Genomic DNA, 27,323 nt, shown 5'->3' on the forward strand with positions numbered 1-27,323 from the left:
TGATTGCTTAAAAGGAGACGAGAAAATGAGGAGCAGCACTTAAGAACAATTATGGAACATTAACAAATAATAATTTCTGCACAACAGTTGCAAGCAATGAAAATGACACTATTTGCCAAGAATCTCTTTCCATTTTTAATCTGTCTGAACTTTATACTCCGGAGCGAGGTGTTCAGTACTACTCGGTAGGGGAAAAACTGCATTTCCAAAGATCACAAGGTTATCCAATAAACAGCTGTGAGAAAATGGCCAGGCAGAAACTCATCTGAAAACAACCCAACAGCGACTAATGCTGCATTAGTGAAGAAAGTGTTTACAATACAGTACACCTATAGTTCTCTCTGTGTAATAGTCCAAGTCCTTAGCCGTAAACACAGCAAAGCCCTTAATTGTTTAGCCATTATAAAAGCTCTATTAACGTCTGAAGACTTAATTACCTCCTATTTTTCTCCCTTTACACGAACTGTCGGTAGAGAAATACTTCATTTGTGGGTTGGTGTGTGCACAAGTACATACCCACCAACGAGTATTTCTTACGGACAGTTAGTGCAAGGGGAGGAAAACAGGTAATTAATTGTTCTGAAGCTAAGAAAGCGTCTCTCTTTCTCTCTGCAACACATTTCTGAGCGCTGGTGTATATTTGCTCGCCCTGTACAATTGTTCCAAAGTGCTTAATAACTTCCTGATTGACCACATTGCTACTTGAATTTTCAAGCCTTAAACTAATTGCAGGGGGTGGGGGAAGAGAGAGAGAGAGAGAGAGAAAAGTCACCCTGGAAGCTTTCCAGGGAGCATTAGAAGGCAAAGCCGAATTTAAAACACACCCCGGTCGCTTAAAATAGAGCGCGCGCGCCCGTGCGCCCGGGATCCTGCCAGCCGCGAGCGCAGGGGATGAGCGCAGGAGAAGCCAGAGGCTGCCCTGATTGACAGCCGAAGTGTCCTAAAAAGGGCTCGGCGAGATGCTTATCGGGAGGTTTATATAGCAGCCGAGCGAGCGCACGCTGGAGAGCGCTCATTCACCCAGGCAAGCCGCAGAGACCACGCCTGGCCTGGGGTAGGGGGGAGCACCCTGTGGCAGCCCCGCTCCGCTCCCTGGGACCCTTCCCACGCCCCTTAGAAAGGGAGAGTTCCTTTCTCCGGCGTCCCAAAGCCCGGGCCGCTCTTCGGGGAAGGGGGCTGAGCCAGCGGCGCTTTCCACCATGCACTGCCATGGCGAGCTGAGGCTCGCGTCCCCCGGGCAGCTCAAGGCAGCCAGGAGGCGCTACAAGACTTTCATGATCGATGAGATCCTATCCAAGGAGACCTGCGATTACTTTGAGAAACTTTCCCTTTACTCTGTCTACCCTTCCCTCATCGTCAGACCCAAACCGCTGCACTCCTGTACTGGTAAGAGCTTGAATTTTCTCATCTCTCCCCGCTCCCAGCCATTCCCCTTCTGCATCTACCTCCCAAGAAGGCTGGATCTGGGTGTGCGTGTGTGTGTGTCTGACCGTGGCACTAAGCTCCCTGAGATTTTGCAGCACTCAGCCACCGCAAGGGAAGGAATTTTTGTCTCTGCAAGAACCCTGGGCGGTAGGGTTTCACCTGGGATTGGAACAAGCAAGTGTGCGGTGGGGAGCTGGGAGTGCACAGAGAAGATTTGCAAGCAAAGCCCTTTTTTGTGTATGGTGGTGGTGAGGGGCAATAAAGTAGCTCGATTTTCCAGTGTGGACTCTGCAGGCGCGACGTCATATTTGTAGCGGCGAACTAAGGGAAACCCTTTCCCCTAAACGCTCTCCTCTCTGGCCAAAACATTCACAAACTCCTCAGCCAGTGGATGTTTCTTTCCTCTACACTGTATTTTTCTGTGGTTTGCTAAATATCCAGTGATACCCTATTTACCTCCCTCTGCAACAGACCCATCTTGAGCTCTCTCTGGAACATCCACAAATAAATGGTTAGGGGAGAAATATCCAGAACATATATACCCCCTACTATTAAAGCCCTGATCAAGACTCAGAGAAGTCACTTATAAAATTGTCAGTGACATCAGTGGGAACACAAATAAATAATAATAAGAATTCCCTAGTAATAATAGTTCCACAAACACAGGACTAGATCTTATGTACAGATTTGCACCAGTAGACCTCAGCACGGCTGAGGAGCCCACTCACTTCAACTGATGGATGCCTTTAGTGGAAGTGATTTGCACAATCAGAGCCATATGCATTTTTGCAAACAAATTAGTCTGATGCAGTTTGTTAGGCGTGCACCCAAAATAAATGTTACTCCTCTGATAAATTACACGCAGAAAAGTTTTCTCCTTGCTAAGACACTATGAACTTTGCAAGACCGCTAAGCAGTTAGAGGGCTCAGCAGACTTTTATTCTCCCCAAACCTCTGTGTCCTCCCCAAACACTTTTAGTAGAAACATTTATAACTTTGGAGAATCTAATGATAAAACTGATAATTAAAAAAAAATAAATCCAAGTTATTTCAAAAAATGTTTCTAAAGGACCAATTCCTGGTAATGCTGATGCTAAAAAGTCGTGGAATGTTCTGAACCTGAAAATACAAGAAGTCTCTGCTGAAATCAGTGAGGAGTGCTGCCTACAGATTGATACCCCACCGTTTGGCCCCCTGATTCCTCTGCGAGTAAATGAAGAGGAACCTCACTGATCTTAGTGAAATTATACCAGTGTAAAACTTGATTTAAGTGAAATCAGTCACTCCCATAGATTTATTTATTTATTTATTTTTAAAATAGAGAATTATTTCGTTCATGTAATATCTACAACTCCTCCTGCCTCAATACCCTAATTTGCAAATATTGCTAATTAAATAGAAAGATGCTGGAGGCCAATACCGTAGCAATTTGTAAATATTACTATTAAATAGAAAGATGCTGGAGGCCAATACTGTAGCAAACCCCAATTTCACCTGCTTTTGGAGACAGGGTGGTTATAGTACAGTTCTTATTCATAATAAATTTCCTCATATTGATTTCTATTTGATTTTTAATCAACCACTGACATACTTCTGGTGGAAGGGATAGTTACTTATCAGGATCCCACTGGCAAGGGATTTTTTGCAGCTAACCCTCTGCTACAGTTTAGCCAGTGAAACTCTGTCCATAGCGAAAGTCCCCAATGGCTTCAATGCACAGCAGAGTTCAGGCTGAAAATCCTTACGGAGGGCCAATCCTGCTCACATTGGAGTCAATGGCAAAACACCCGTTAACTCCAGTGATGTGGGAATCGGACCAGTCTAACCTTCCACTCCAGAGTAAAGATTTTTCTCTTTTAATTGTAGGAAAATTCTATTTTACATAGAGGGGAAGTACCACAAAAGAAAGCAGGCTACCAAAAATCCCCCAAGACTTTCAGAGGAGCAATAACCCAAACATCCAGTAATTTACAGGGCTGTAAAAATAGTTCAGCATTATAAAACAATACTTAGTTGCTTATCTGGGGTAAGCACTTCTGATTTAGTTTTGATGAGTGAATAAACTGTCATTAACTGTTTCATTATCATCAAGCCCGTGGGAAGGTTGAGTGTATTTTTATGGGTGATTCCATGCCAGCTATGGAAAACGTTGGTTTTGCAAGGCTGAGATAATAATTCATAGACAAATGAACTAACTCAGCAGTCGTGGATGATGCTATCATGACACATATGTTCTAATTATTTAAACTCTGTTACTTTCTGTGTTTAGTAGTTCACTGAATTTCCCCTAGGGATTCTGCTAATAGCCCCAAATCCATCTGACCTATGCCATGACTGGGTTGATTGAAGATTCTGGTTTCTACTGGAATATGCGTCATAAAGTTGCATTGGTTGAGAAGCACTGGGAGGGATTTGCTGGTGGGATTAAAACCATAAAAGAAGTGGCTACAATAGTCCACACTTTCAAACTGTAAGCCACTGGCGGATTTATAGCTACAGTTAAAAATTTAGGTCATGTGAATCCTTTTGTTATAAGAGAGGAAATTCTGTCATTGGCCAAGAAATGGAGTTAAACCTATAAATATAAATAAAGGTGAAGATAAAAAAACACATAACGCAAATCAAATAATCACCTACTGTCCAGACCAAACATTTCAAAAGAAAAGGTAGCACTGTGGCATTTACCGTACTGCTTGGCTGTCTTTTTACATTTTGATGCATTTACTCTCCAAGCTGGCTAAGGGAGATAGGCCTTTAACATTTGTTTGAGGTCCCCTCTTGGGTTGATGATATAAAATGTCTTATGTCTAAGCAGTGCAGATATCCAGCATTGCCCCTTTCTGATCGGAAGAGAGATCTTAGAAGCACTGGAAACCAAAGGGAAAACATTTTTCTTTTGCCTACAGTCAAGAGTTAAATATTTAACTCTGTGCAGTGGAATCAGCACAGAATGAACTCACCCTGCAGAGTGTGCCAGAGAAGCAGAATGAAAGTTCTGAATCGTTTCAATGTATCCGAAAGGGGCAGATTGAAGTTCTGGTTGAGGGGGATGTTCACCTCTGAACCTAAGCCCGTTGAAGTCAATGGAAAGACTCCTGTTGGGCTTGGATCATACCCAGAGTAAAACTGGGACGGGGAAGGGGAAATAACTTCCCTATAAAAGAGACCCATTATGGTATACTTAAATTTACTGTAGAAGTGTAAACGCCTGACATTTGTTGACAAAAAGCAACGAGAAGGCCCTCCCTGCAAGTATATAATTTAGCACAAAATAGTTAGCCAGGTTCAACTATATGTGGTGGTTAAGATCCACCATAATCAGATGCCAAAAATTATATATTCTTAATACAGAGGAATATTTTTCAGATGGTTGTTAATAGTTCTCTGATGCTAGCTTCATGGACTCTGGTATCTTGGACACTAAGAATATCCCTGTTCATTCATTTAATAGCCTTTGCATATTATGTAGCAACTAACTAACTAACTAACTAACCTGACTTATTAATTGATGTAGTTCTATTGTTGAAAGTTTTCTATTTGGGGGTTTTTGTTATTGTATGATTTGAAGGTCAGAGAAGACTTCAGACATTATTTCCAACTGAGTAGAAATCTATTATCAAAATGCCTAATATTTAAAAATGTAAGTAAACAAAAATATGCTTGAATGAGTCTGTATTAATTCTAGCCTGTTTATTGGCTTTTTTTTTTAAATCATTAAACCTGACACCCAGTTAGGTCTTGGTGTGATGTATACTGTAAGTGTTCGGAAATCAAAGATGTTTCAGTTTCTAGGGCCAAACTGTAACTGCATCGTCTTTTCCTGGAATTCGTCCCTTCAAAATAAGTTGGATTCTTTGAAAAATAAAAGCCAGGGCACTGGATACTTAAAAACAAAATGTTATCCATAGAGTCCCTGATGTCAAATAGTAATAAAACCAAATAGTATTTGTTCTATGCAGCCTCTAAACTATATATATTCACAGGATTGCTGGATATAAAAGAACCCAAGAGCCTTGGATCAGGGCTCCATTTCAGTTCATCAAATGAAGTGACATTCTCTGGGCGTTCATCGTGCTTGTCTGTTCTATGTATTCCATCTCCCATATCTGTACTGTTGCTCATCAGAACTTGAGTAAAATTTTTAAATGCTCTGGTGACTTAGAAGCTTGGTCTACACACAGTTTTTGTATCAGGAGAACTATTTCAGTTAGGAGTATGCTTTTATTTTATATTTTTAATTGAAGTAGTTACACTGATACCACCCCTAGCGTGCATGCAGTTATATTGGTAACAAGGTGCCTTTCACTGGTATAGATTATTTGCCTTCCCGTATGGGAATGCTATACTAGTATAAGCACTTTTATAATTGCATCCACATTAAGGTGACCAGATGCCCCAATTTTATAGGGACAGTCCTGATATTTGGGGCTTTGTCTTATATAGGCTCCTATTACCCCCAGCCCCCGTCCCAATTTTTCACACTTGCTGTCTGGTCACCCTAATCCACATTGATGGGAACTGTACCATTTTAGCTATATCAGAATAGTTGAAGTGCTACAACTTTTGTGTACAGACAAGCCCCTAAATCCACTTCAGCCCCTTTAATAATGTTAATCCTCTTCTAGTTATCCTCCTTGATAGATATCAATGGGACAGCATGCCTCCAAAGGTGACTTTCGTAGCTTCATTCTTCTCCCACTGTAATGATACTTTCCATTGATTTCAGTAGAGACATGACACAGGTCTATATATTTTTTTTGTACCTGAGACTTGAGAAATATGATTCTCTAATGTAAAACCTATTGGAGACTAGAATAGTTGTTTGAGATCTTTTCCCAAAGGAGAGAGGGAGAGGCCGAGGTTAAAGCTTTTGGGGCTACTGTTTTCTTTTCTCTCTTTTTTTGCTATGTGGATTAAACTACAGGGGCATCTATAAATGTTGGATTCTATGGGAAGTTGTGGGCTTATGCAGCAAAGCATGAACTTTGATATTCCTGAACTTCTGTCAGGCATGTCAACTTTTAGGAAAACACACAGAGAAAGTAGATTTCTTATGTCTTAAAACAGCTCAGTTTTAGACCAATGACTGCAAAGCAATATGAAATTCCATGTGGCCTGGGTTGAAAAAGCGTAGGAATGGACAAGCTAACTCCACTTTGAATTTGATCTGGGACACTATTTAAAATCTGGGTGGAAACCATTTGTGTTGGGCTAATGTTTAGCCAGACCTTTTCCTTTTAATTGAAGGGATACTGTTACGGAGTTCCTGGGGGAGAGCAGGGAACTGTGGGAAAGGAAAGGGGAATGGATACAGCATGTGTATCAAAGTGTGGAGAAAAACGAGATCCCCTTCCACTGAAAGCCTATTATCTGAAACATAACAGCTGTATTAATCCAGTTAAATAAAACAAATGTAAAGTTGTGGGTAATACCTTCTACCAGACTAATTTACACCTGAGTACACCAAAGCTCCTGTCAGTCATGCATCTTCAACTGGGATTGAATTGCCATCACAGGAGTATAACACAACTCTATCTATCCAGAACTAAAAACCAGAGAGTGAGGCCCAAATCGTCATTTTTGTTAATATAGCCCCAAAGCAGCAGCAGGCACAGACTTCATCAGATTCTATCAAGTTCAACATCTATAAAAGATTCTGCGAATAGGTACTGATATTGCTGTCACTTTCGTCTACATATTTGTACAGTGATGTACACAAGAAAACAAGTCTCTCTCTTAAAAAAAACATTTTATCTGTCAGTTTCAATTGCAAAGACAAATAAAATCCTATTGATTGATGTCAAACAGTAAAGACAAAATTCAAAAAGAAAAAAGTAACCCTGGAAAAAATATGAATAATTATTTCTCAAGTATAAATTTCCAGATCATTCTGGATCCTTTATTAAAATATTCCTACAAATAGTTCTTAAATATTCCTGGTAACAGTAAGGTACTTGAAGAAATACTTTACAACGTAGGGAGACTGTATGATACATCTGTGTTAATATGCAGTGAAATACATCGGCATATCCTAACATTGTACTAGACTTTGCCATAAGATTCTCCTCTGAACCATCCATGCACACATTGTTTTGCCTTTCAGTCACGACCTAACAAAAGTTTGAGCTTTGTCAGAATCTCAAAAGACAAACTTCTTCCTGTCTAGCATAAATCAAAGCTTGGCAGGAAAAAGTACTGATGCAATTACAGTATTATGCCAAAGAAAAGCCAGATCCTCACTTAATGTAAATCGGCATACTTCTGTTGACTTCAGTGGAGTTGTGTCAATCTATAACGACTGAGGATCAGTCCCTAACAATAATGTTAAAGAGCTTGGTGTGCTTCAGGATGCCTAGACTTTGTCCTGTATGTTCGGTATATCTGCAGCAGAAAAAATAATTTATAAAGTGGCAAATGCTAAAATATGACACGTGAAAGAAAATAATGAGTTGGCTAACGATAACAATAATTAAATATTTAGAGAAGGATCTGAGCCAATGTCTTGGACCTGAATACACTAAGCCTTTGACAATATCTGAGATTCAAAGCTGGATCAGGGGTCTGAATATTGCAAATGGCCCTTCTCTTTCTACTGAAACCGAATGGAAAATCCCAGATCTGAAAAACTCCAAATTTTGGGGTGTCTAAAATTTGAGTACAAACCTGAATTTTGCAGCTTTAGCCCATTGCTAATAATAATGAATAAAATAACTAACAAAAGGGAAAACTGCACAGAATAAACATTGCCAAACACATCTGGGGAAGAGGAAATAGAGCCACAACAGGGGAAGCAATCAAAGTTCAGTCTGGTTGTGGTTAAATCTGATTCAGCATTACAAAGGAGCCCTGTACTATATCACTTTTGTGCCACTGTGTGAAAAATAAGCACAGGTATAAGTAAGCCAAGATTTTCACTTGGACAATATCTTTGCTTAAAAACTTGACTGAGTACTTCCTGAGCTCACCCAAGGTTATTTTCAGTGCATTACCTAAGAGTCATATACCAGTAGGGTGACCAGATGTCCTGATATTAGGGCATTTGTCTTATATATGCAATTATACCGCTATCCCCCCGCCCAGAAGTGTCCTGCATGTTTCACACTTGCTATCTGGTCACCGTATATACCAGAGATTTTTAAATAGAACATCCCACTGGAGTCAATGGAGCACTTTGTTTGAAAATTGATGGTGTGGTATGGCACATAGTATTTTATTAATTATTATTGGTGATGGTGGTGTTTTGTGGGTGTCTGTAAAATGCACGCACCACAGAATGAACATTTCAAAAGTTTTGAGTTCAGGAAGGACACGGCCATGGGCCATAGTGGGGCTTAATTTAGGGGGCTTGGATGGTAGAGAAGGGTTCTGGACTCTGTGATGGCTTTCAAATGCCTTTGTGTCTTTTGTCTTCATTGAAAAATGTATAAGTGAGGTGTGGTTTATTCTACTGCATGCAATAGACAGTAAAATATTAGGTGTGGCATCGGCCCTTGACAATTAGCAGCTGGACACTGCAGAGAGATTACTAGATGTATTCATTGTACATGTTTATTAACCAGTGCTGATGCGTGTCGAGAGTGGGGCTACACTCTGCTCATGGTTGCTACTGTTCAACTTCCTTGATTTCTGTACATTTGGATACATTCATTCGGTTCTACTCAGAGGGGCTGCATGGGTGTAACTGACAGCAGAATCTGTCCCACAAAGGAACTGGACCCTGATTTCCTTGCACATCCCCAATTGTTCCCTGATTTCCATGAGAGTTTGGAGTGCACTCAGGTCGGGCCATGGGCCTTCAGAGTGTATAAAAAACAACCTTCCCATCAAAGTGAAAACATGAAGAGTCCCTCCAGCTAGGTTGTGGAGGCTGGTAGCATATACAAGTGTAGGGAAGTACTGGTTTCACTAAGGGCTGTCGATCCTTACCTGTTTTAACCTGAATTAGCTAGAAAACAGGATGTAGGGCCTGATTCTGCTAACATGTACACCAGAGGAAAGCAGGTGTAAATCGATGGAATACACTACAATACAGTGGTGTAAGGAAGAGCAGGATTAGGTCCCGTGGAAATGACCTCAACCAATATCCACCCATACCATTCAACATCGACCCAAACGAGTGTCCCTCGTTTGCTTTGTTTTTAGTTTCCAGGCCTGATAGGAATGTTTTCATAGAACCATGTGCTTCATCGTTCACACATACTGTCTGAGTGTGAAGAATGTGTTTCAGAGCAGGCTTAAGTATCGCACATTATCCTGAGGTCTTGTAAGTGTTTGCATCCAGGAAAACATGGGAGGTGGATTCCTGTTGTGTATTTCTTCCTCCGGATGGCTTTTATTCTGAGTGTGGTTCAGTTCCTAGCAACTGAGCAGGATCTAGATGAGAAGCTTCCTGTGGGTCGATGTGAAATTGACTCAAAAGTTTCATTTTAGTGGCATCTTTGAAAAATTCTAGCATTACAATCTGGACTGACACAGTAAATATTTAATAGTTTTCTTCTTCCTTTAATTTTACCTTCCACATTAATTTATTAACTGAATCCTTTCCACTATGCCTCATGGAAAGAATGTAGCTCTAAGGAACACTGGGTAATCAATAACATGCTATGGTGGGGAGGGCCATTTAAGTACTTAGATGGATATTGAGTTTAATATGGTATAGACCTGGGTTTGATTCTGCTCTCAGCTTCTCTTGTGTAAATCAGAAGCAACTCCAATGAAGTCAGTGAAGTTATACCAGTGTAAAGTGTAAGTTGTAGCAGCAGGAGGGCCAAGCTGTTTATTTTTGAAGAAATAGAGTTGCTTCCTTGTGAAGATTCCCCTCCCCCTCCAACATGAGAGGACAATTCAGAATCTTGCTAAGTTATCTACCCCAAATGATTTTCTTTTAGATCATAACAACATTTATTCTATATGTATCTCCGCATAGCTGTATGGTGTATGTATATATATTGCAATAAGGGAATTTTCTCTCAGTGAAGTCAATGGCAGTCAATGACACCAGGATCGTGTCCATTATTAGAGATGGCTGGGAAATGATTTGTTTTTTCTCCTATGGAAAAATGTTGATTGAAGAAAATTTTTTTGTCAACTTTTCTTTGAAATATTATAGGCCTAAAAACCACAGTCTGAAAACAAACAAAAAGGCTTATTTTTGGATTTCAAGGTTTTTTTATGAAAGCCCATTTTGGGGGGCAAAAATGCACATTTTCCACAAAACTTTTGTTTAGTCAAAAAAGAAACATTTTTTCACAACAAAAGTTTTGATGGAAAAATGTCAGATGTCTTTATCTCTGAGGCTAGGAAAACACACTAACAATAACTCTGTGTGTGTGTGTGTGTGTGTGTGTGTGTGTGTGTGTGTGTGTGTGTGTGTGTGTGTGTGTGTGTGTGTGTGTGTGTGTGTGTGTGTGTGTTCTAGTTTGCAGACCCTTACCGCATTAGTATTCTTTACTCGTGTAATTAGTTGACTGATTTTAATGGTACTGCTCACCCAAGTAAAAACTTGAACTATCATCTCCTACATATGCTGGGTATTTCATATTGTGTTGTTACACTATTTACTGATTTATTTCAAAATAAGAGAGAGCTTTCAATATAAACCTTGTCCAAGTACAGTACTTCACTCCCACTGCTGTTTTGGAGGAGAAGCCCTGCATTTTAGGGATCCATATATTAATAAAACATTTATATTCCAGATTACGCATGGCAAAGCCAATGAGGGTCATATCCTCAGATGATGCAAATCACTTGATTTCAGTGGATTCATCAAAAAAATCCTGATCAGCTTTAATCCTCACTATTAAAGCAGATGGGGGAACAAGATTCTATTTCTTTAGGCATACAGGAGCCTATTCCTTGTATACTACATATATATAATAAAGCCTCTTTTAAGTAAACACACAAGGTTGAGGCTGCTTAAGAGAGGTGTTCTGCCAGGCAAAGAAATGTACATATGTTTGTGGTTACTTAGGAGATCTTTTAAGACTAATAAGGTTGTTCCCTGGATAGGATTCACTGTACTAATGTACATATATGGAAGAACTTAAAATGTAGCCACGAAACTATATTGAAATATATTAAGAAGATTGTATGTCAGGGTTTGCCCTTATTCACAAGCAATAAAAGATGTGAAAAATTTCATTGAAACCTAAAATAATAATACTAATGAATAATCTAGGACATATTCTCCTGTTTTATTTCCGAGCATTTCCATTAATATTTTACAAACACACCTGCCTTTATCCTTCCATTCGTTTTTGTTCAAAACTCCCATTTGACCTCAACACTTGCAATACTTTTTATTTTCTGAGGACTGAATGCTGGAACAATTGATATTTGAAATATTCTATAAAGCAGGAGGGTGATAGAAGGGACTGTAGATCATTGCAGATTGATGTCCTTTTTAGTTGCTTTTCACTAGCAGATTTGTTTTAGATCACTTGATAACAGTGAAGCTTGCCGTGTTGGTGTAGCATATTAGAGAGATCAGGTCGGTGAGGTAATATCTTTTATTGGACCAACTTCTGTTGGTGAGAGACACAAGTTTTGGAGTTTACACAGATCTGAAGAAGAGCTCGGTGCAAGATCAAAAGCTTGCCTGACTCACCAGAAAGAAGTTGGTCCAGTAAAAGATATTGTCTCACCCACCTGCACTCTCGAATAGCGAATCTGGCCGGTGAGTAGTAGGAGACTGTGTTAGAATTGGAATAGTTGTTTTTGCTTTGTGGCAATACATTATAGAACAATAATAAATGATGGAACAGGGTTTGGGGATGAGGGTGAAGAACAATTGATGGATTGTTTGATTTAGAATGACTTAGAGCTCAATTTCACTCCTACTGAACTCAATTAAATAGGAGTTGGATCAGTGCCTCAGTGAGTCAATTTGAATCATGCTTTCACTGTAAGCACTTAAGTCACATTATAAGGTAGTTTACCTCTATTTAAGTCATGTTACAACAAAAGTTTTTATGAAGGCTCAGACTGATAGATTTATTTTTTAACATTTTAATGGACCCATTTTGTTGTTGTTTGGATTAAACATCTCTTACAGTGCTTGGAACCCAAATGTTGCCGCACTTGGCTGTTGTTAAACAATGTTATAACAAGTAACATTATAACTATGTTTTTGTCTATCAAAGCCTATATAGTTGAAAATCACATAAGAAGACGCAAGTGAAATTGACTAGAGAATAATTTAGAAAGGGCCCAAGCCTGCACACCTACTCGCATGTGACTTTATTCATGTAAGGCCGTTGAGTTAAAGAGACTACTCATGTGAGTAAAGTTATGTTTAAGCATTTGCAGATCAGGTTCCAACATGATAAGGATTATATTTTGTTTCCGTTGTCTGAGCTGAGTGAAGCACAAAGTACAAAAGGTATATAACATACATGATAAAAAATGAGATAGGCTTGTAAATTCTTTCAGGTTTAATAATATAGGTCTAATTGATTCTACCTTGGGATGGGGGAATAGACTAGATGACCTCTCATGGTTCCTTCGAACCCTACATTTCTATGATTCTTGTAAGGAGTTATCAGCAACAAAGGTCAGGGCACTTGCTTTGTAAATTATGACTTTTAAGCCTGACATTTCTATTTCATGTTATGTGCCTTTAAGTAGGAGAGAGAGGTCCTGATTTTTTAAAAAATCCAAAATATTGATCCTTTTTATATTCAGTCCTTCCCAAATTTTCTCTGAATACAATTATTTTCTGCAAAATTCAAAGGTATGTTCCCAAATGTGTCTATTTATAGCATTTGAATGCTGACAAGTCTAGTGTCTCCATGCTTGTGTTTGTTCTGAGGGACAGGCTGTGCTCACGGGGTTGTGGTTCCTAGTGCTGTCTCTGTTGATCTGTCAAAAATTTTGGACATTGTGGATCGTGACTGTATAAGTGGGAACGAGTAGGGCTCATTCTTATCTATCTGAGTGGATTATATTTGTCCCCATAGACAAGAGGCCTTTTACTCTATGCCAAACATTGAAAAGGATTCTGCGGGGTTTGGTGTTGGGGCCTGTTTTATTGTCATGCTTTGTAAACAGCTGTGTCAAAATGAAAGATGAAGGGCCTGATTCCCATTTTCACTAAGGTCTCTTTACATTGCTCTGGCTGTGTAAAAGGGTCTTAAAGTGGATGGAAATTCCAGACCAGTGCAAAGGAGCCTTAGTGTAAATGAGACTCTGGTCCAGAAGGTTTCTAATGGCTGTATTCACCGTGTACCACTGCCCCTTAGGAGCAGGTGCGAATGACAAGCAGCAACTAGATTTTGATAATATTTTGCAGACATTCCCATATATTCCCCTTCCCTTTCATAAAAAGGAACAAACCCAATGGCTAGAAGAACTAATTACAGCCTGATTTTCAGAAATACTGAGCCACTGACAACTCCTAGCAAATTTAATGGGAGCACAGCACCTCTGAAGATCAGGCCGTATAACTCTGTATTCATTGTGGCCTTTCACCCATTTTAAAATACAACTAAGGATACAAGTGGAAAATGCTGACGAAATGGACTGAGGTTCTTTTAGGACCATCTCAGGTCTTTTATTTTCTTTTTAAATGAAACTTTCCACTGAAATAAATGGGAAGCTGCTTCTAAATTGAGAGCCCAGTTATCACAATAGCCTTAAAGGGTACGTCTATACTACCCACCGGATTGGCGGATAGTGTTTGATATATCAGGGATCGATTTATCGCGTCTCGTCTGGACGTGATAAATCGATCCGTTAATCGACGCCCGTACTCTACCTCGTCAGGAGGAGTAAACGGAGTCAATGGCCAGGTAAGTCAAATTAAGATACTTTGACTTCAGCTACACGAATAGCGTAGCTGAAGTTGCGTATCTTAGTTTAAACCCTGCTGCTAGTGTAGCCCAGGCCTTAGTTCTGCAACATTGTTTAGCCAGGTAAATTGGCTGTATTATGGATTTGGCTATTTAGGGAACTGCTTCATATGTGGTATCACATATCTTCTTCTTTTGCTCTAGCAAATTGTCAAGTTGTGATTTCATCTCTCCTTTTACACCTGCATTCTGTTTGCAGTGCAATTCCATAAGGGACAAGCCCACTTAATTGGTCTAACAAGTGTTTTACAAAACACTCATTTCAATTTTATAAAAACATGCATAACAGTGCAAAAAAGACACACCCTTCTCCCTTTTTCAAGAAGAATGGAAGAGTTAATGCAGTGATAAGTGCTTTTCACATTACACATTCCAACTTAAAAAATATTTTGCATTTTAACTCTCTATACGTAAACTAAGTCACTACACCGAAAGCCATTTATAGCATATGATAGCCATGTGGTAAAGTGACTATGGCTTTGTACCACATATAAGAAGACCTGGGTTCCAGTTTTGTAATAGATCTCTGTGTTCTTTGGCTCAGTTTTCCCCTCTGCAATGTGGGCATAGTTATACTTATCCTTGGTTTGTAAAATGCTTTGAGATCTGCTGATTAAAAGTAGCAACAGAGAGTCCTGTGGCACCTTTAAGACTAACAGATGTATTGGAGCATAAGCTTTCGTGGGTGAATACCCACTTCGTCATGCGTCTGACGAAGTGGGTATTCACCCACGAAAGCTTATGCTCCAATACATCTGTTTGTCTATAAGGTGCTACAGGATTCTTTGCTGCTTTTACAGACCCAGACTAACACAGCTACCCCTCTGATATAAGATGGACATGTGTTTCCAATTTTGATACCAGTTGTTAGAGGTGAATGATCTGTGCTGGATTAAGAATAACTAAATAATCATGCCTATTTCTTATAGTACTTTTCATCAGTAGCTCTCAATACATCTGTTAGCTCCAATACATCTGTTAGTCTTAAAGGTGCCATAGGACTCTCTGTTGCTACTTTTAATCAGCAGATCTCAAAGCATTTTACAAACCAAGGTATTCACTCACGAAAGCTCATGCTCCAAAACGTCTGTTAGTCTATAAGGTGCTACAGGATTCTTTGCTGCTTTTACATGTCCATCTTATGATCAACTGAGGCCATATCTACATTATGAGGACTATACCAGCATAACTACCGTACCTACATGGAGGGAAGGTTTTCCCCCCCCATCAGTGAAGTAACACCATCTCCCCATGTGATGGTAGCTAGGCTGACAGAAGCGTTCTTCCATCAACCTAGCTGCATCTACACTGGGGGCTGGGCCAGCGTAGCAACATTGCTCAGGGTGCCCTGAGTGAGGCAGCTATGTAGATGTAAATCTTAAGCGCAGACCAGGCCTTAATTTATGTGTCTAGAGAGGTACTACTCCAGTTAGAGCTGGAGCATTTTGTGCTTTGAGACTAGATTCAAAAGTGCATAATGACCGCTCTGTCGTCTCATTCATTTACTTAATCTATTTTTGCTCTACACAAGCATTCTCCATCCAAGCTTCTTGCACCTCACAACAATAAGTCAATCAAAGACTTAGTTAGCACAGGGCTGGTCTACACTACGGGGGAAAATTGATCTTAGATACGCAACTTCAGCTACGTGAATAACATAGCTGAAGTCGAAGTATCTAAGATCGAATTACTCACCGTCCTCACGGCACGGGATCGATGTCTGCAGCTCCCCCTGTCGATTCCACAACTCCTTTCGGGTTGGTGGAGTTACAGAATCGATATAAGCGCGTTCGGGGATCGATATATCGCGTCTACATGAGACGCGATATATCGATCCCTGAGCAATCGATTGTAACCCGCCGATACGACGGGTAGTGAAGACGTACCCACAGATGTTTGAAGGGCCAGTTTAACTCTTTGGATGCTATAGACTGTGCACCCAAATTCTTCTTGACTTAACCCTCCCCCCCATTACTCACTGAAGTCAATGGGAGTTTTGAGTGGGTAAGGAGAGAAGGAATTGTGCCAGATATATGTATACAGAAAGATCCTGCTAAGCTGGCAGCTTGGAACATGTCACTCTTGTGAATGGAGATAAATGAACTTCAGAGTTTTGAGAACTATATAAGAGAGAGCTGAAGGTTTGGAGCTCTGAACTCTTTCCTCAGTTCTGCCACTGACTCAGTGTGATCTTCAGCAAATTACTTCCTTCACTATGCCTCAGTTTCCCCATCAGTATGAGACCAGCACTTACCCACCTTTATAACGGGTTTTGAAGTGAAGTGCTAGAGAAATACAAAGTGTTATTACTGTCTTGGTTTGCAACATTAGTTCAAGTTAATGCCACCATTTTTCTTCACAAAGGTGATTCAACTACACTAACTAATTTAATAGCCAGAGAGGTGCCTGTGCCATGTAGAAGGGATAGACCAGCCCTCTCTAGGGTGACCAGATGTCCCGATTTTATAGAGACAGTCCCGATTTTTGGGTCTTTTTCTTATATAGGCTCCTATTACCCTCCACCTCATCCCAATTTTTCACTTTTGCTGTTTGGTCACCCTAGCCCTCTCCAAAAGTTATGCTGATACACGTGAGAGCCCACCGACAGTATGTACACTCTATTTATTCTTTCCCTGAGTTTCTCATTCCTCTCCTCTGGTCCTTTTTTCCTGTTAACCTTTAATTTGCTTTTCACTCTGTCCACGCTCTGCTACATTTTACAAAATATCTTTTTGCTGCATTCTCTCTCTCTCTCTGATCCTTTTTTTCAGTCCGTCTCCTAAGTGGAACGTTAACCCAATGACATTCGAGTTCAAGTCAAACTTTCGAACCCGTGACGTCGAATGGATTTGGAATTAGGCAAAACCAGTTTGCCCATCCCTCACTGTAAAAGGGTTAATCCTCTAAACTATTGAGAGAGAAGGGCAGGGAATTATGAAAGGAGCCCCTGTTTTATAAGCGTTTATATTACCAGTGGTTGGATACTAGTAATAAGTAGGTTGCTCCTATGATTTATGACTGCTTTTGAACATGTTGAAGATGGGTGATATGGTTAATTGTTGCAGAAACCATTTAAGGGTACAGGCTACTTATCACAGCTGTGCAGGAAATTAGATGTTAAATCTCACACAGAGTTATATGTTTCCTGTGTAAATAATTTAAATAAAGGTAATCTTCTAAAGAGGAGGACATAATTGATCATGTGCCCTGTTTTCCTTCCTTAGATTGTCTTAGGACCTGCACGAATTTATTTTTTAATGCAGGCTTGTTTTTATATTAGAAATTCAGCTTGTGTCCACCCCAGAAATCTGTACGGACCACTGAAGAACTAGTTAAGATTATGACATCATGAATGAAATTTGATTTAGAAGAGAAATCATTTGTGGTCAGGCTCTTTAAAGCTTTTTGCTTGTTTTATTTATTATTTTTTGCTAACACCATTTTAGGGAAGAGCTGGAACCAAAATCACTAATATGTGATTTGTAACTTCAGTAATTTCAGGACAAGACTCTTAATTTGGATTTAGAGTGTTTTATTTTGATTTAATTTAAATTGATCTTTTGCTGACTTGAGAAATAGGACATTCAATCTGAAATAAGTGTATACACCCATAAATTTGCACTGAAATAACTGAGGGTGTGAATTAAAACTGATTTAGTTAGTTCAGTTCCAACTTGGATGTAGACAAGCTTTGAGAGACCTGGGAGGCAAAACTGCTTTTTAAGAGCTCCCAGAACACTTTTGAATCTTTGGGTAAAATCCTGGCCTCATCGCATCAATGGCAAACCTTCCAGGATTTCACCCTGTTTATATTCAGGGTTGTGCCAACTGAACTAAAGATATATTTTTAAACTAGGGCTGTCGATTAATCGCAGTTAACTCACATGCTTAATGCAAAAAAATTAATTGTGATAAAAAATTAGTCGTGATTAATTGCAGTTTTAATTGCACTGTTAAGCAATAGAATACCAATTTAAATGTATTAAATAATTTTGCATTTTTTCAAATATATTGCGTTCAGTTATAACACAGAATACAAAGTATACAGTGCTCACTTTACATTATTAGTTTTGATTACAAATATTTACATGCTAAAAATAATAAACAAATGAAATAGTATTTTTTCAATTAGCCTCATGCCAGTATTGTAGTGCAGTCTCTTTATCGTGAAAGTGCAATTTACAAATGTAGATTTTTTTTGTTGCATAACTGCACTCAAAAACCAAACAATGTAAAAATGTAGAGCCTACAAGTCAACTCAGTCCTACTTCTTGTTCAGCCAATCGAGAAGACAATTATGAAGACAAACAAGTTTGATTACATTTACGGGACATAATGCTACCTGCTTCGTGTTTGCAATGTTACCTGAAAGAGAAAACAGGCATTTGTGTGGCACTTCTGTAGCCAGCACTGCAAAGTATTTATATACCAGATATGCTAAACATTCATATGCCTCTTCATGCTTCAGCCACCATTCCAGAGGACATGCTTCCATGCTGCTGACGCTCTTTAAAAAAACATTGCGTTAATTACATTTGCAATTGAACTCCTTGGGTGAGAATTGTATGTCTCCTGCTCTGTTTTACCCACATTCTGCCATATATTTCATGTTATAGAAGTCTCGGATGATGACTCATCGCATATTGTTGGTTGTAAGAACACTTTTACTGCCGTTTTGACAAAACACAAGGAATGAATGTGAAATATCTAAAGATAGCTACAGCACTCAAGACCCAAAGTTTAAGAATCTGAAGTGCCTTCCAAACTCTGAGAGGGACTAAGTGTGGAGCATGCTTTCAGAAGTCTTAAAAGAGCAGCGCTCTGATGTGGAAACTACAGAACTCAAACCACCAAAAAAAAAAAAATCAACCTTCTTCTGTTGGCATCTGTCTCAGATGATGAAAATGAACATGTGTTGGACTGCATTGCTTTGGATTGTTATCGAGCAGAACCTATCATCAGCACGGACGCATGTCCTCTGGAATAGTGGTTGAAGCATGAAGGGACATGTGAATCTTTAATGAATCTGGCATGTAAATATTTTGCGACCCTGGTTACAAGAGTCCCATGCGAACACCTGTTCTCAGGTGACATTGTGAACAAGAAGCAGGCAGCATTACTTCCAGCAAATGTAAACAAACTTGTTTGTCTGAGCGACTGGCTGAACAAGAAATAGGACTGAGTGGACGTGTAGGCTCTAAAGTTTTACATCATTTTATTTTTGAATACAGTTTTTTTTACATATTTCTACATTTTTAAATTCAAGTTTCATGATCAAGAGATTGCACTACAGTACTTATATTAGGTGAATTGAAAAATACTATTTCTTTTGTTTTTTACAGTGCAAATATTTGTAATGAAAATATAAACTGAGCACTGTACACTTTCTATTCTGTGTTGTGACTGAAATAAATATATTTGAACATGTAGAAAACATCCAAAAATATTTAAATAAAAGGAATTCTATTGTTGTTTAACAGTGCGATTAATTGCCTGATTAATTGCGGTTAATTTTTTAAATTGCACGATTAATCGCAATTAATTCTTTTAATCGCTTGACAGCCCTATTTTAAACTGATTTAGTTATACCAGTGGAAAAACCCTGTGTGGACACTCTTATATCAAATGATGCAAAATGCATTTGGAAACTTTTAAATCAATTTGAGCCGCCACATGAGCGCTTTGCATAGTTTTAACTTAACTGATTTAAAAACTGATTTTTAACTAAACTGGTGCATCAAACCATTAGCTTCCTGAAATCCCCTAGGAAAGATATGGCAGGAGGACTAGACATATTATGGCTGATATTTCTATTGGGAATTAAAATGTAAGAGCCCCCAAACCAACAGCAACAAATTCACATTTCAGACCAACTTTGTGCATCACAAAGAATCCATAAAAAGGTAACAATTTACTAACTTTGTATTTTTTCCATGTGCAGGTTGACTTCCAGGGCCTAATCCTCCTTTCATTTGTGCCAGTATAAATAAGAAGCAGCCCCATTGACGGAGTTACAATGGTGCAAAATTGGTGTAAATGAGAGAGTAATCGGCTCCTCTGTAGGCAGAACCTGTCTCTCAATGGCGCCTGATCTGAAACCCACTGAAGTCAACAGAAATAATCCCATTGACTTCAGTGGGGTCTGGATCAGGCTCTGAATGAAATGCCCAGTTATCATAAAAAGACAACGGGGAAAGTACTTTTCACTGTTTTTGCTGATACAGACTAACACGGCTGCAATTCTAAAACCTGATTATCATAGACATGCAAAGGGCAAGCCAAGGAAATGTGGAAATTCCACATCATTTGCTGTCAAACTGAGAGAATGTATCTAGTGGGGTTCCACAGGGATGTGTCCTGGGTCAGGTACTATTCCATATTTTCATTAATGACTTGGATAATAGAGTGGAGGTTATGCTTCTAAAATCTGCGGATGACACTAAGGTATGAGGGGTTGCAAGCACTTTGGAGGACAGGATTAGAATTCTAAGGGACCTTGACAAATTGGAGAATTGGTCTGAAATCAACAAGATGACGTTCAATAAAGACAAGTGCAAAGTATTTCACTTAGGAAAGAAAAATCAAATGCACAACTACAAAATAGAGAATAACTGTCTAGGTGGCAGTACAGCTGGAAAGGATTTCAGTCCTGGGGGTTACAGTAGATCACAAATTGAATGAGCCAACACTGCAGTGCAGTTGCAAAAATGGCTAATATCATTCTGGGGCATATTAGAAGGAATGCCAAATGTAAGACATGGGTGGTAATTGTCCTGCTCTATTTGGCACTGGTGGGGCCTCGGCTGGAGTACTGAGTCTAGTTCTGAGTGCCACACTTTAGAAAAGATGTGGATCACACTGGAGAGTCCAAAGGGGAGCAATAAAAATGATAAAAGGTTTAGAAAACCTAACCTATGAGGAAAAGTTAAAAAACTGGTCATGTTTAGTCTTGAGAAAAGAAGACTGAGGGGGGAACTTGATAAGTCTTCAACTGTGTTGAGGGCTGAAATGAAGAGGATGGTGATCAGTTGTTCTATGTGTCCACTAAAATTAGAACAAGAAATAAGGGGCTTAATCTGCAGCAAGGGAGATTTAAATTAGATATTAGGAAAAACTTTTTAATTAGAAGAGTAGTTAAGCTCTAGAATAGACTTCCAAGAGAGGTTGTGGAATCCCCATCCCTAGAGGTTTTTAACAACAGGTTAATCATCTGTCAAGAATGGTCTATAGATATACTTGGTCTTGCAGTAGTGCAGGGGATAGACTACATGACCTCTCGAGGTCCCTTCTAACCTTACATTTCTATGCTTCTATGATTATTGTCTAATAACATATCAGCTGTGTTCAAGATATAACAATAAATCCCGAGGAATTGTCTGACCTGGTCAGTGATTGAAATTACAGGTGGGTCATATCTGTTAAGCTGAATCTTTGAAAGCGTAGTAAAAGCTCTGGCAATGCAATCCAATTTTCAGAGTGCAGCAGGAAACTGCCGGAACACCAGATCTTTCAGAGTTCCATCCAGTCCTGAGAAATCTGTTTGAGAAGTGTCAAAATATTTGCATTGGATTTATGCCTTTAAAAAATGATCATGCCAGAGAATATGGGAGGGGTGGTTTATGCTTGGCTAAGTATGCTGCTTTCTTTCTCAATTTGAAAATTATAGATATGCACAAAGTATTATTTTGGTTTGAAAATTGCGCACGACGTAAGTGCCTATTATTGGAGGTAGAATTATTATTATACTCATAAAGCACTGTCAGTTGTGCAACAGCAGCATACACAGATTGCTTGATTATTAGCATATATATTAATGGGACACTGAGGAATTTCATAATCATATGACACAAGAGAATTCTCAATGTGGTGTTCATGCAATTTACTTATGCGGAAATGGGCTTAGAAAACTGTGAGATAAGAATATCCTTCCATTAGTGCATTCCATTTGCGGATCTCACAGGATTTTTACAAGAACCCTTGTGTAGTAGGTACCATCTTTATTTTACACATAGAGAATGCAGAGGCACAGGGAGGTTAAATGACTTGGTTGAAGTCACACAGGAAAAACTGTGGCAGAGCCAGGAATCCCATCAGGTCTCACTCTTTCCAAACTCGTATCTGAACTACCAGACCATCCTAGCCTATCATGGGGCTTCCCAGAACCAGAGTAAACGATATAGCTACAAGCAACAAAGCATGCATCTGACAAAGTGGGTATTCACCCACGAAAGCTTATGCTCCAACCTGTCTGTTAGTATCTATAAGGTGCTACAGGACTCTGTTGTTTTTTACAAATCCAGACTAACACGGCTACCCCTCTGACACATATAGCTACAGTAATACACTGTTTTCTATTTCTTTTTTGCTTATATGCTTTGTCATTAATATTTAGTTCTCTATAGAGCCATAGGTTTACCTACTGCTTCACAAAACAGCACAATATTAAATTCCACAGTGATTCATGCCTTAGAAAAACTTTAGAGAAGTAGATATACAGATGAAAACTAGAAATGGGCAAAAAATGGATGCTTGAATCCAAACCCCTTCAATCGTTGAGATGGGGAAGAGTCTCAAGTTTGGATCATGTCCCAGATAGATCCAAAACTGCAAGAAACCTATTTTCTAGTTCCAGTATTGATGCAGATGTGACTGAAACAGATGTCCTTGCAAGACTTCAATCTGACATGGCACGAATTTGGTGAGACCAGCTCACAGTATGAGTTTGCAGGACTTCAGCACCATAGATGCCAAATTCAAACCCAAGAGCTAATTAGAACTGAAATCTACCCCAAATCTCATCTGGATCTGGATAGAGATACGAACACTATGTCCCCTTCAATTAAAATAGGAAAAAAAGTACTGCATCTAACATGAGTGGTTGGCCATGTTCTCTGGAAGTCCTGGATTTCTAAGCCTAACTGACTGGAATTTCTGGCTTATACATGCCTGAATCCCTCTAACACAGTGTTTCTCAACAACTGATCCGTGCACTGGTGCCAGTCCCTGATACAGTTTAGGAAGGCGGCAAGCTGGTCCCTGGTATCAAAAAGATTGAGAAACGCTGCCTAACAGACCTGTGGTGTATGCAGCTATGTAACTGAAAGGAGAGGTTGTCGTAGTGTTTTCTGACTCATACAGCATGGCATATTTCTATAGTGCTCTCCAAACATCAAAACTGATATTTTCAAAAGGGGCCACTAATTTGGGGTCTTTTAATTTCTGGGACACCTTTACAGCTGATATTTCAGAGTGGCTGAGCCACGATGGGAACTGCAGCTACTCAGCCATTTTTGAAAATATTGACTTAACAGTTATATCAAAATGAGCATAGCGCTTGTAAGAGTCTGCACCAACTTAAAAGAAAGATTCCCTAATATCACTAGTCAGGACCCCAGGGCATCTCGTCAAAGGACAGGTGATTTTCTGTTGTTTGTTGTTTTTTTTGCCACCTTCTGCATCATATTTTATACCTTTCCCTTCTGCACCCTTGAGAATGGTGATGCTCCATCTGTACTGACTTGCATTTGCAACGTCTTTCCCCCAGGAGAGCATTTGTCAGTGGAGAATTCCGGGCAGTGGGAGCTGAACTTGTTCCCTTTTTGGGGAAAGGAAAGCAAAACATTTTGGGCCAAATGCTACCCTTTAGGATGTGCATATGACCGTGATGTAGGAGGGACTGGAACATGTGCAACTGAGGGCAGAATCTGGCCCTATAAGTGGGAAATCTAGACTTATAGGGAGCAAACTTGATTCCCAGTTACATCTGGAGTAACCCTTTGACTTCTATATGGCATCAAGGTGGCTGTATCTCCTCTAACCTTGGATACATGGAGTCAATGGTAGCTTATGAGGACTCCTGCATCACACTTCTATTTCACCATAACCTCGCTGGGAATCCTCTAACCTCAGCCATGGATCAGTCCCCTCTGCCTCTGAGAATGCCTTCAGACTGAAAACAAGCTCATCCCTATTGCCTAAGCCTCATTCCTTAGGGAAGAAACATGCCAGTCCTGGCCTCCAAGGCTTGGAATCCTGCCATCGCCTCATTTGCACAAGAGAGACCAAAGCTGTCACATGGTAACATTCTGGGAAGTATTAAGGATGTTATCCATGTTGTTCAAATGCAGATGGCAGGAGGGCTTGTTCCATGTGAGTACTCTCAAAGTGGTCATCACTCCTGGCATAGGTCCATCTGCATATGGAGGACCTTGTTGTACTCTCCCATCAGTTTTGACACAGAAGTAACTCCATCAGCTTCAACAGAGCTGCTACCCCTAGTTTCCAAGGTGTGCATGAGATTAGAATTAGGCCCAGAGGAAGCAAAGCCATGTCTATTTTTTACTGTAGTAGACGTGCTTGGCCTTATTCTGCTCTCACACCAGAATAGCTGAGGAGTCATTGGGTTGAAATCAATGGATCCATCAGATCCTCAGCTGGTATAAGTCAGTATAGTGCTGACTTCAATGGATCAACACTAAGTTCCACCAGCTAAGGCTCTGGCCCGCAATGTGTTTATACCAGAGCAAAATTTGTGTACGTGTGATCAGCTTTGGTGTGTTTTACAGCAGCTAATTATTTTGTCTATTGCTTAACTGGCATTTCCCTTCTGCAGATTAACTCTATCGCAGCTTCTTCTATTCTTCTCATACCAGCATCTATCTGCCTTGTTTTAGGGATAAAGGAAATATTCAGTAGCGTGGTTTGACATACCCTCAACAGCAGGTCTGCAGAATGAATGCAGCATGTCCTTTCCTTTGCTTCTGGGCCATAGCGCAGGCCAGAGGAATGGATGTGTTGAAACAAGCAGAATGAGAAATTCTGCATGCAGATTGCAGGTATAACAGTCCTGAGTGTCCTGCCCCATATGGGACACTCACATTTCAGTGTTAGAGTCAGGGCAGGAGGAAGGGTCAGTGATCGTGCAACATGCTAGCTAAGACACTGATTCGGCAAAGACTTATGCACAAGCCTAATTTTGTGCATTGTGAATGGTCCCATTGAAGTCAATGGAACTACCTAAACTGTGTATAAGAATGGTCAGACTGGGTCAGACCAGCAGTCCATATAGCCCAGTATCCTGTCTTCCAACAGTGGCTGGTACCAGATGCTTCAGAGAAAATGAACAGAACAGGGCAATTGTCTAGTGATCCATTCCCTGTCATCCCATCCCAGCTTCTGGCAATTATACATAAGTTTTTCAGGATCAGGGCCTAAGTGTGTCATGTGCACTTTACTGGCTGATCTACATAGAGGATAATTGCCTGCTACTGCTACAAACAAAGATGCTCCCTTTCACTGAAATGGAACAGGCCTGTGTATTGGTGCTAAAATTTTCATCAGTGCATGTTACAACAGTAGATTTTGATGAATTTGATCTTAATGTATTTTAGCCATCTGAAAAATGAGATTGTTTTATATGTCTATTTATAAGTCTATTTTGTTGGTGTATGATCAAAATGAACATGTACATGTGTGTACTACTGCTCTTATTGGATGAAATGAAAACGGCTTATCTGTATGTCATAGGTCTTATACTGCTGACAGCTAGGGGAGAGTCTCTTTTCATTCAAATAGCTGAGGCCTGAGGGTTTGAAGCTTCCTGAGTAGTCATGGACTTATTATGGTAGGCTTGAATCTATTTGTTCTGAACACCTCACATAACATTTAAAGGAAACGCAAAACTGATAACATCATCATCAACAACAAATGTCCGGACTGGATGAAATCCCTGAGCTAATGGAGTCTGGCCCCAGTCTATACTCCATGTGGCTATGGATTCCAACATGCACGCTCTGGACTTCTTTGAATAACACTGCTGTTGGCAGTATGAGTATCTTTACCGCTGCTGTATGTTGTTCCTTCGTTACCCAGCCACGAGGGATTTCTCTCTCTCCTAATTGACAAACACAAAGGATGGGAAGGTTGGACAAAACTCACTCATGTATCATTTGCATACTTCTAAATTGCATTGTGTGTGCAGCTGTTCAGTCAAATCGCCCACCGAGTTTATTTTTGTCCCGGAGAGGAAACGGAGACGGGTGTTCTCTCCATTAGGGCAGATCTGAGATCAAAGAATCATATATGCAGCTCAGGAGACTCCTTTGCTAAGAGGTTTTGGGTTGGAGTGAGATTATAACAGGACAACATTTGAGATTATAATAGGCAAACTTTTAACCAAAACTCAGCACATCTCTAGCAGATTTACACTGGCACCTGTTGAAATGCTCCTTTCATTTCATTCACAGGAAGTGGGGCTTCTTCCAAGAAAGCAAGAATTAAAAACTGGTCACTGGCCCAGGAGATAAAAGCATTTTCCACAAGGCCTGTCAAGCCAATATTAAATGGATCTCTGTTTAGCAATAATTAAACTCTATTTCTTCCCTTGTGTCACTCACCAATTTGGTTTATGCCTCTGAAGCAGGAAGAGGCAGTGACATTTATGGCCAGCTTTTTGTTGGCATGAAAGACAAGGGTGGGCTTGTGAAACCTGAAGAGTGCTTTTGTGTGCGCTGCTAGTCAGCTGTCCAAAGTTAGTGTTTGCTTATGGCTGTTGCGATAACAATTAACAGAACAGGAAATAAAGGACTGATTGATTTATGCACACACAGCATGATGCATGTAATCAAGACACAAACAATGCCATACAAAGTGGGAGTTGACGTGCCTTTCAAACATGTTTCTAGGGGCACTTCAGGGTGTTGCTTTTCAACCAGTAAAACCCCTACCAGGCTACTTTCCGCCACACTTAGACAATGGGCCCGTGCAAGGGAGAACTCACCACAGAATGTGCTCCCCTTGCAGCTGGGCACGGCCTAGCAGTCTCTCCTCCTCTAACACCTTCTGTTGATGGTCGCTTCTGCCCTGCGCAGTCTGCTTCTTCTTGTGACTCAGCCCTCCAGACTGAAACCTACCTCTCTCAGGGTAACAAAAAGTCCAGGCAAATAACTGTCCCAATCCTTATGTCCGGTCTTCAGCCTTCAACTCTAGAGTTACTGTCCCTCTTCTCTCAGGTCTTTCAACTGCCCTTTATCGCCTTCCTAGGGCCTCCCA

The 27,323-nt window shown here is 40.0% G+C and overlaps 1 protein-coding gene across 1 annotated transcript in view; it reads left to right on the top strand.

Annotated features, from left to right (window-relative positions):
* The first annotated feature begins 990 nt into the window (after positions 1-990).
* Positions 991-27,323, top strand: part of BARX2 (BARX homeobox 2) — a 51,948-nt gene continuing 25,615 nt past the window's right edge. Inside the window, exon 1 of the mRNA XM_050921752.1 lies at positions 991-1,386. Coding sequence (XP_050777709.1) covers positions 1,200-1,386 — 187 coding nt within the window. The 5' untranslated portion in view covers positions 991-1,199. The remainder of the gene's footprint in view (positions 1,387-27,323) is intronic.

The sequence above is a fragment of the Gopherus flavomarginatus genome, chromosome 13 (assembly GCF_025201925.1).
Source record: "Gopherus flavomarginatus isolate rGopFla2 chromosome 13, rGopFla2.mat.asm, whole genome shotgun sequence".
NCBI classification, from domain to species: Eukaryota; Metazoa; Chordata; order Testudines; family Testudinidae; genus Gopherus; species Gopherus flavomarginatus.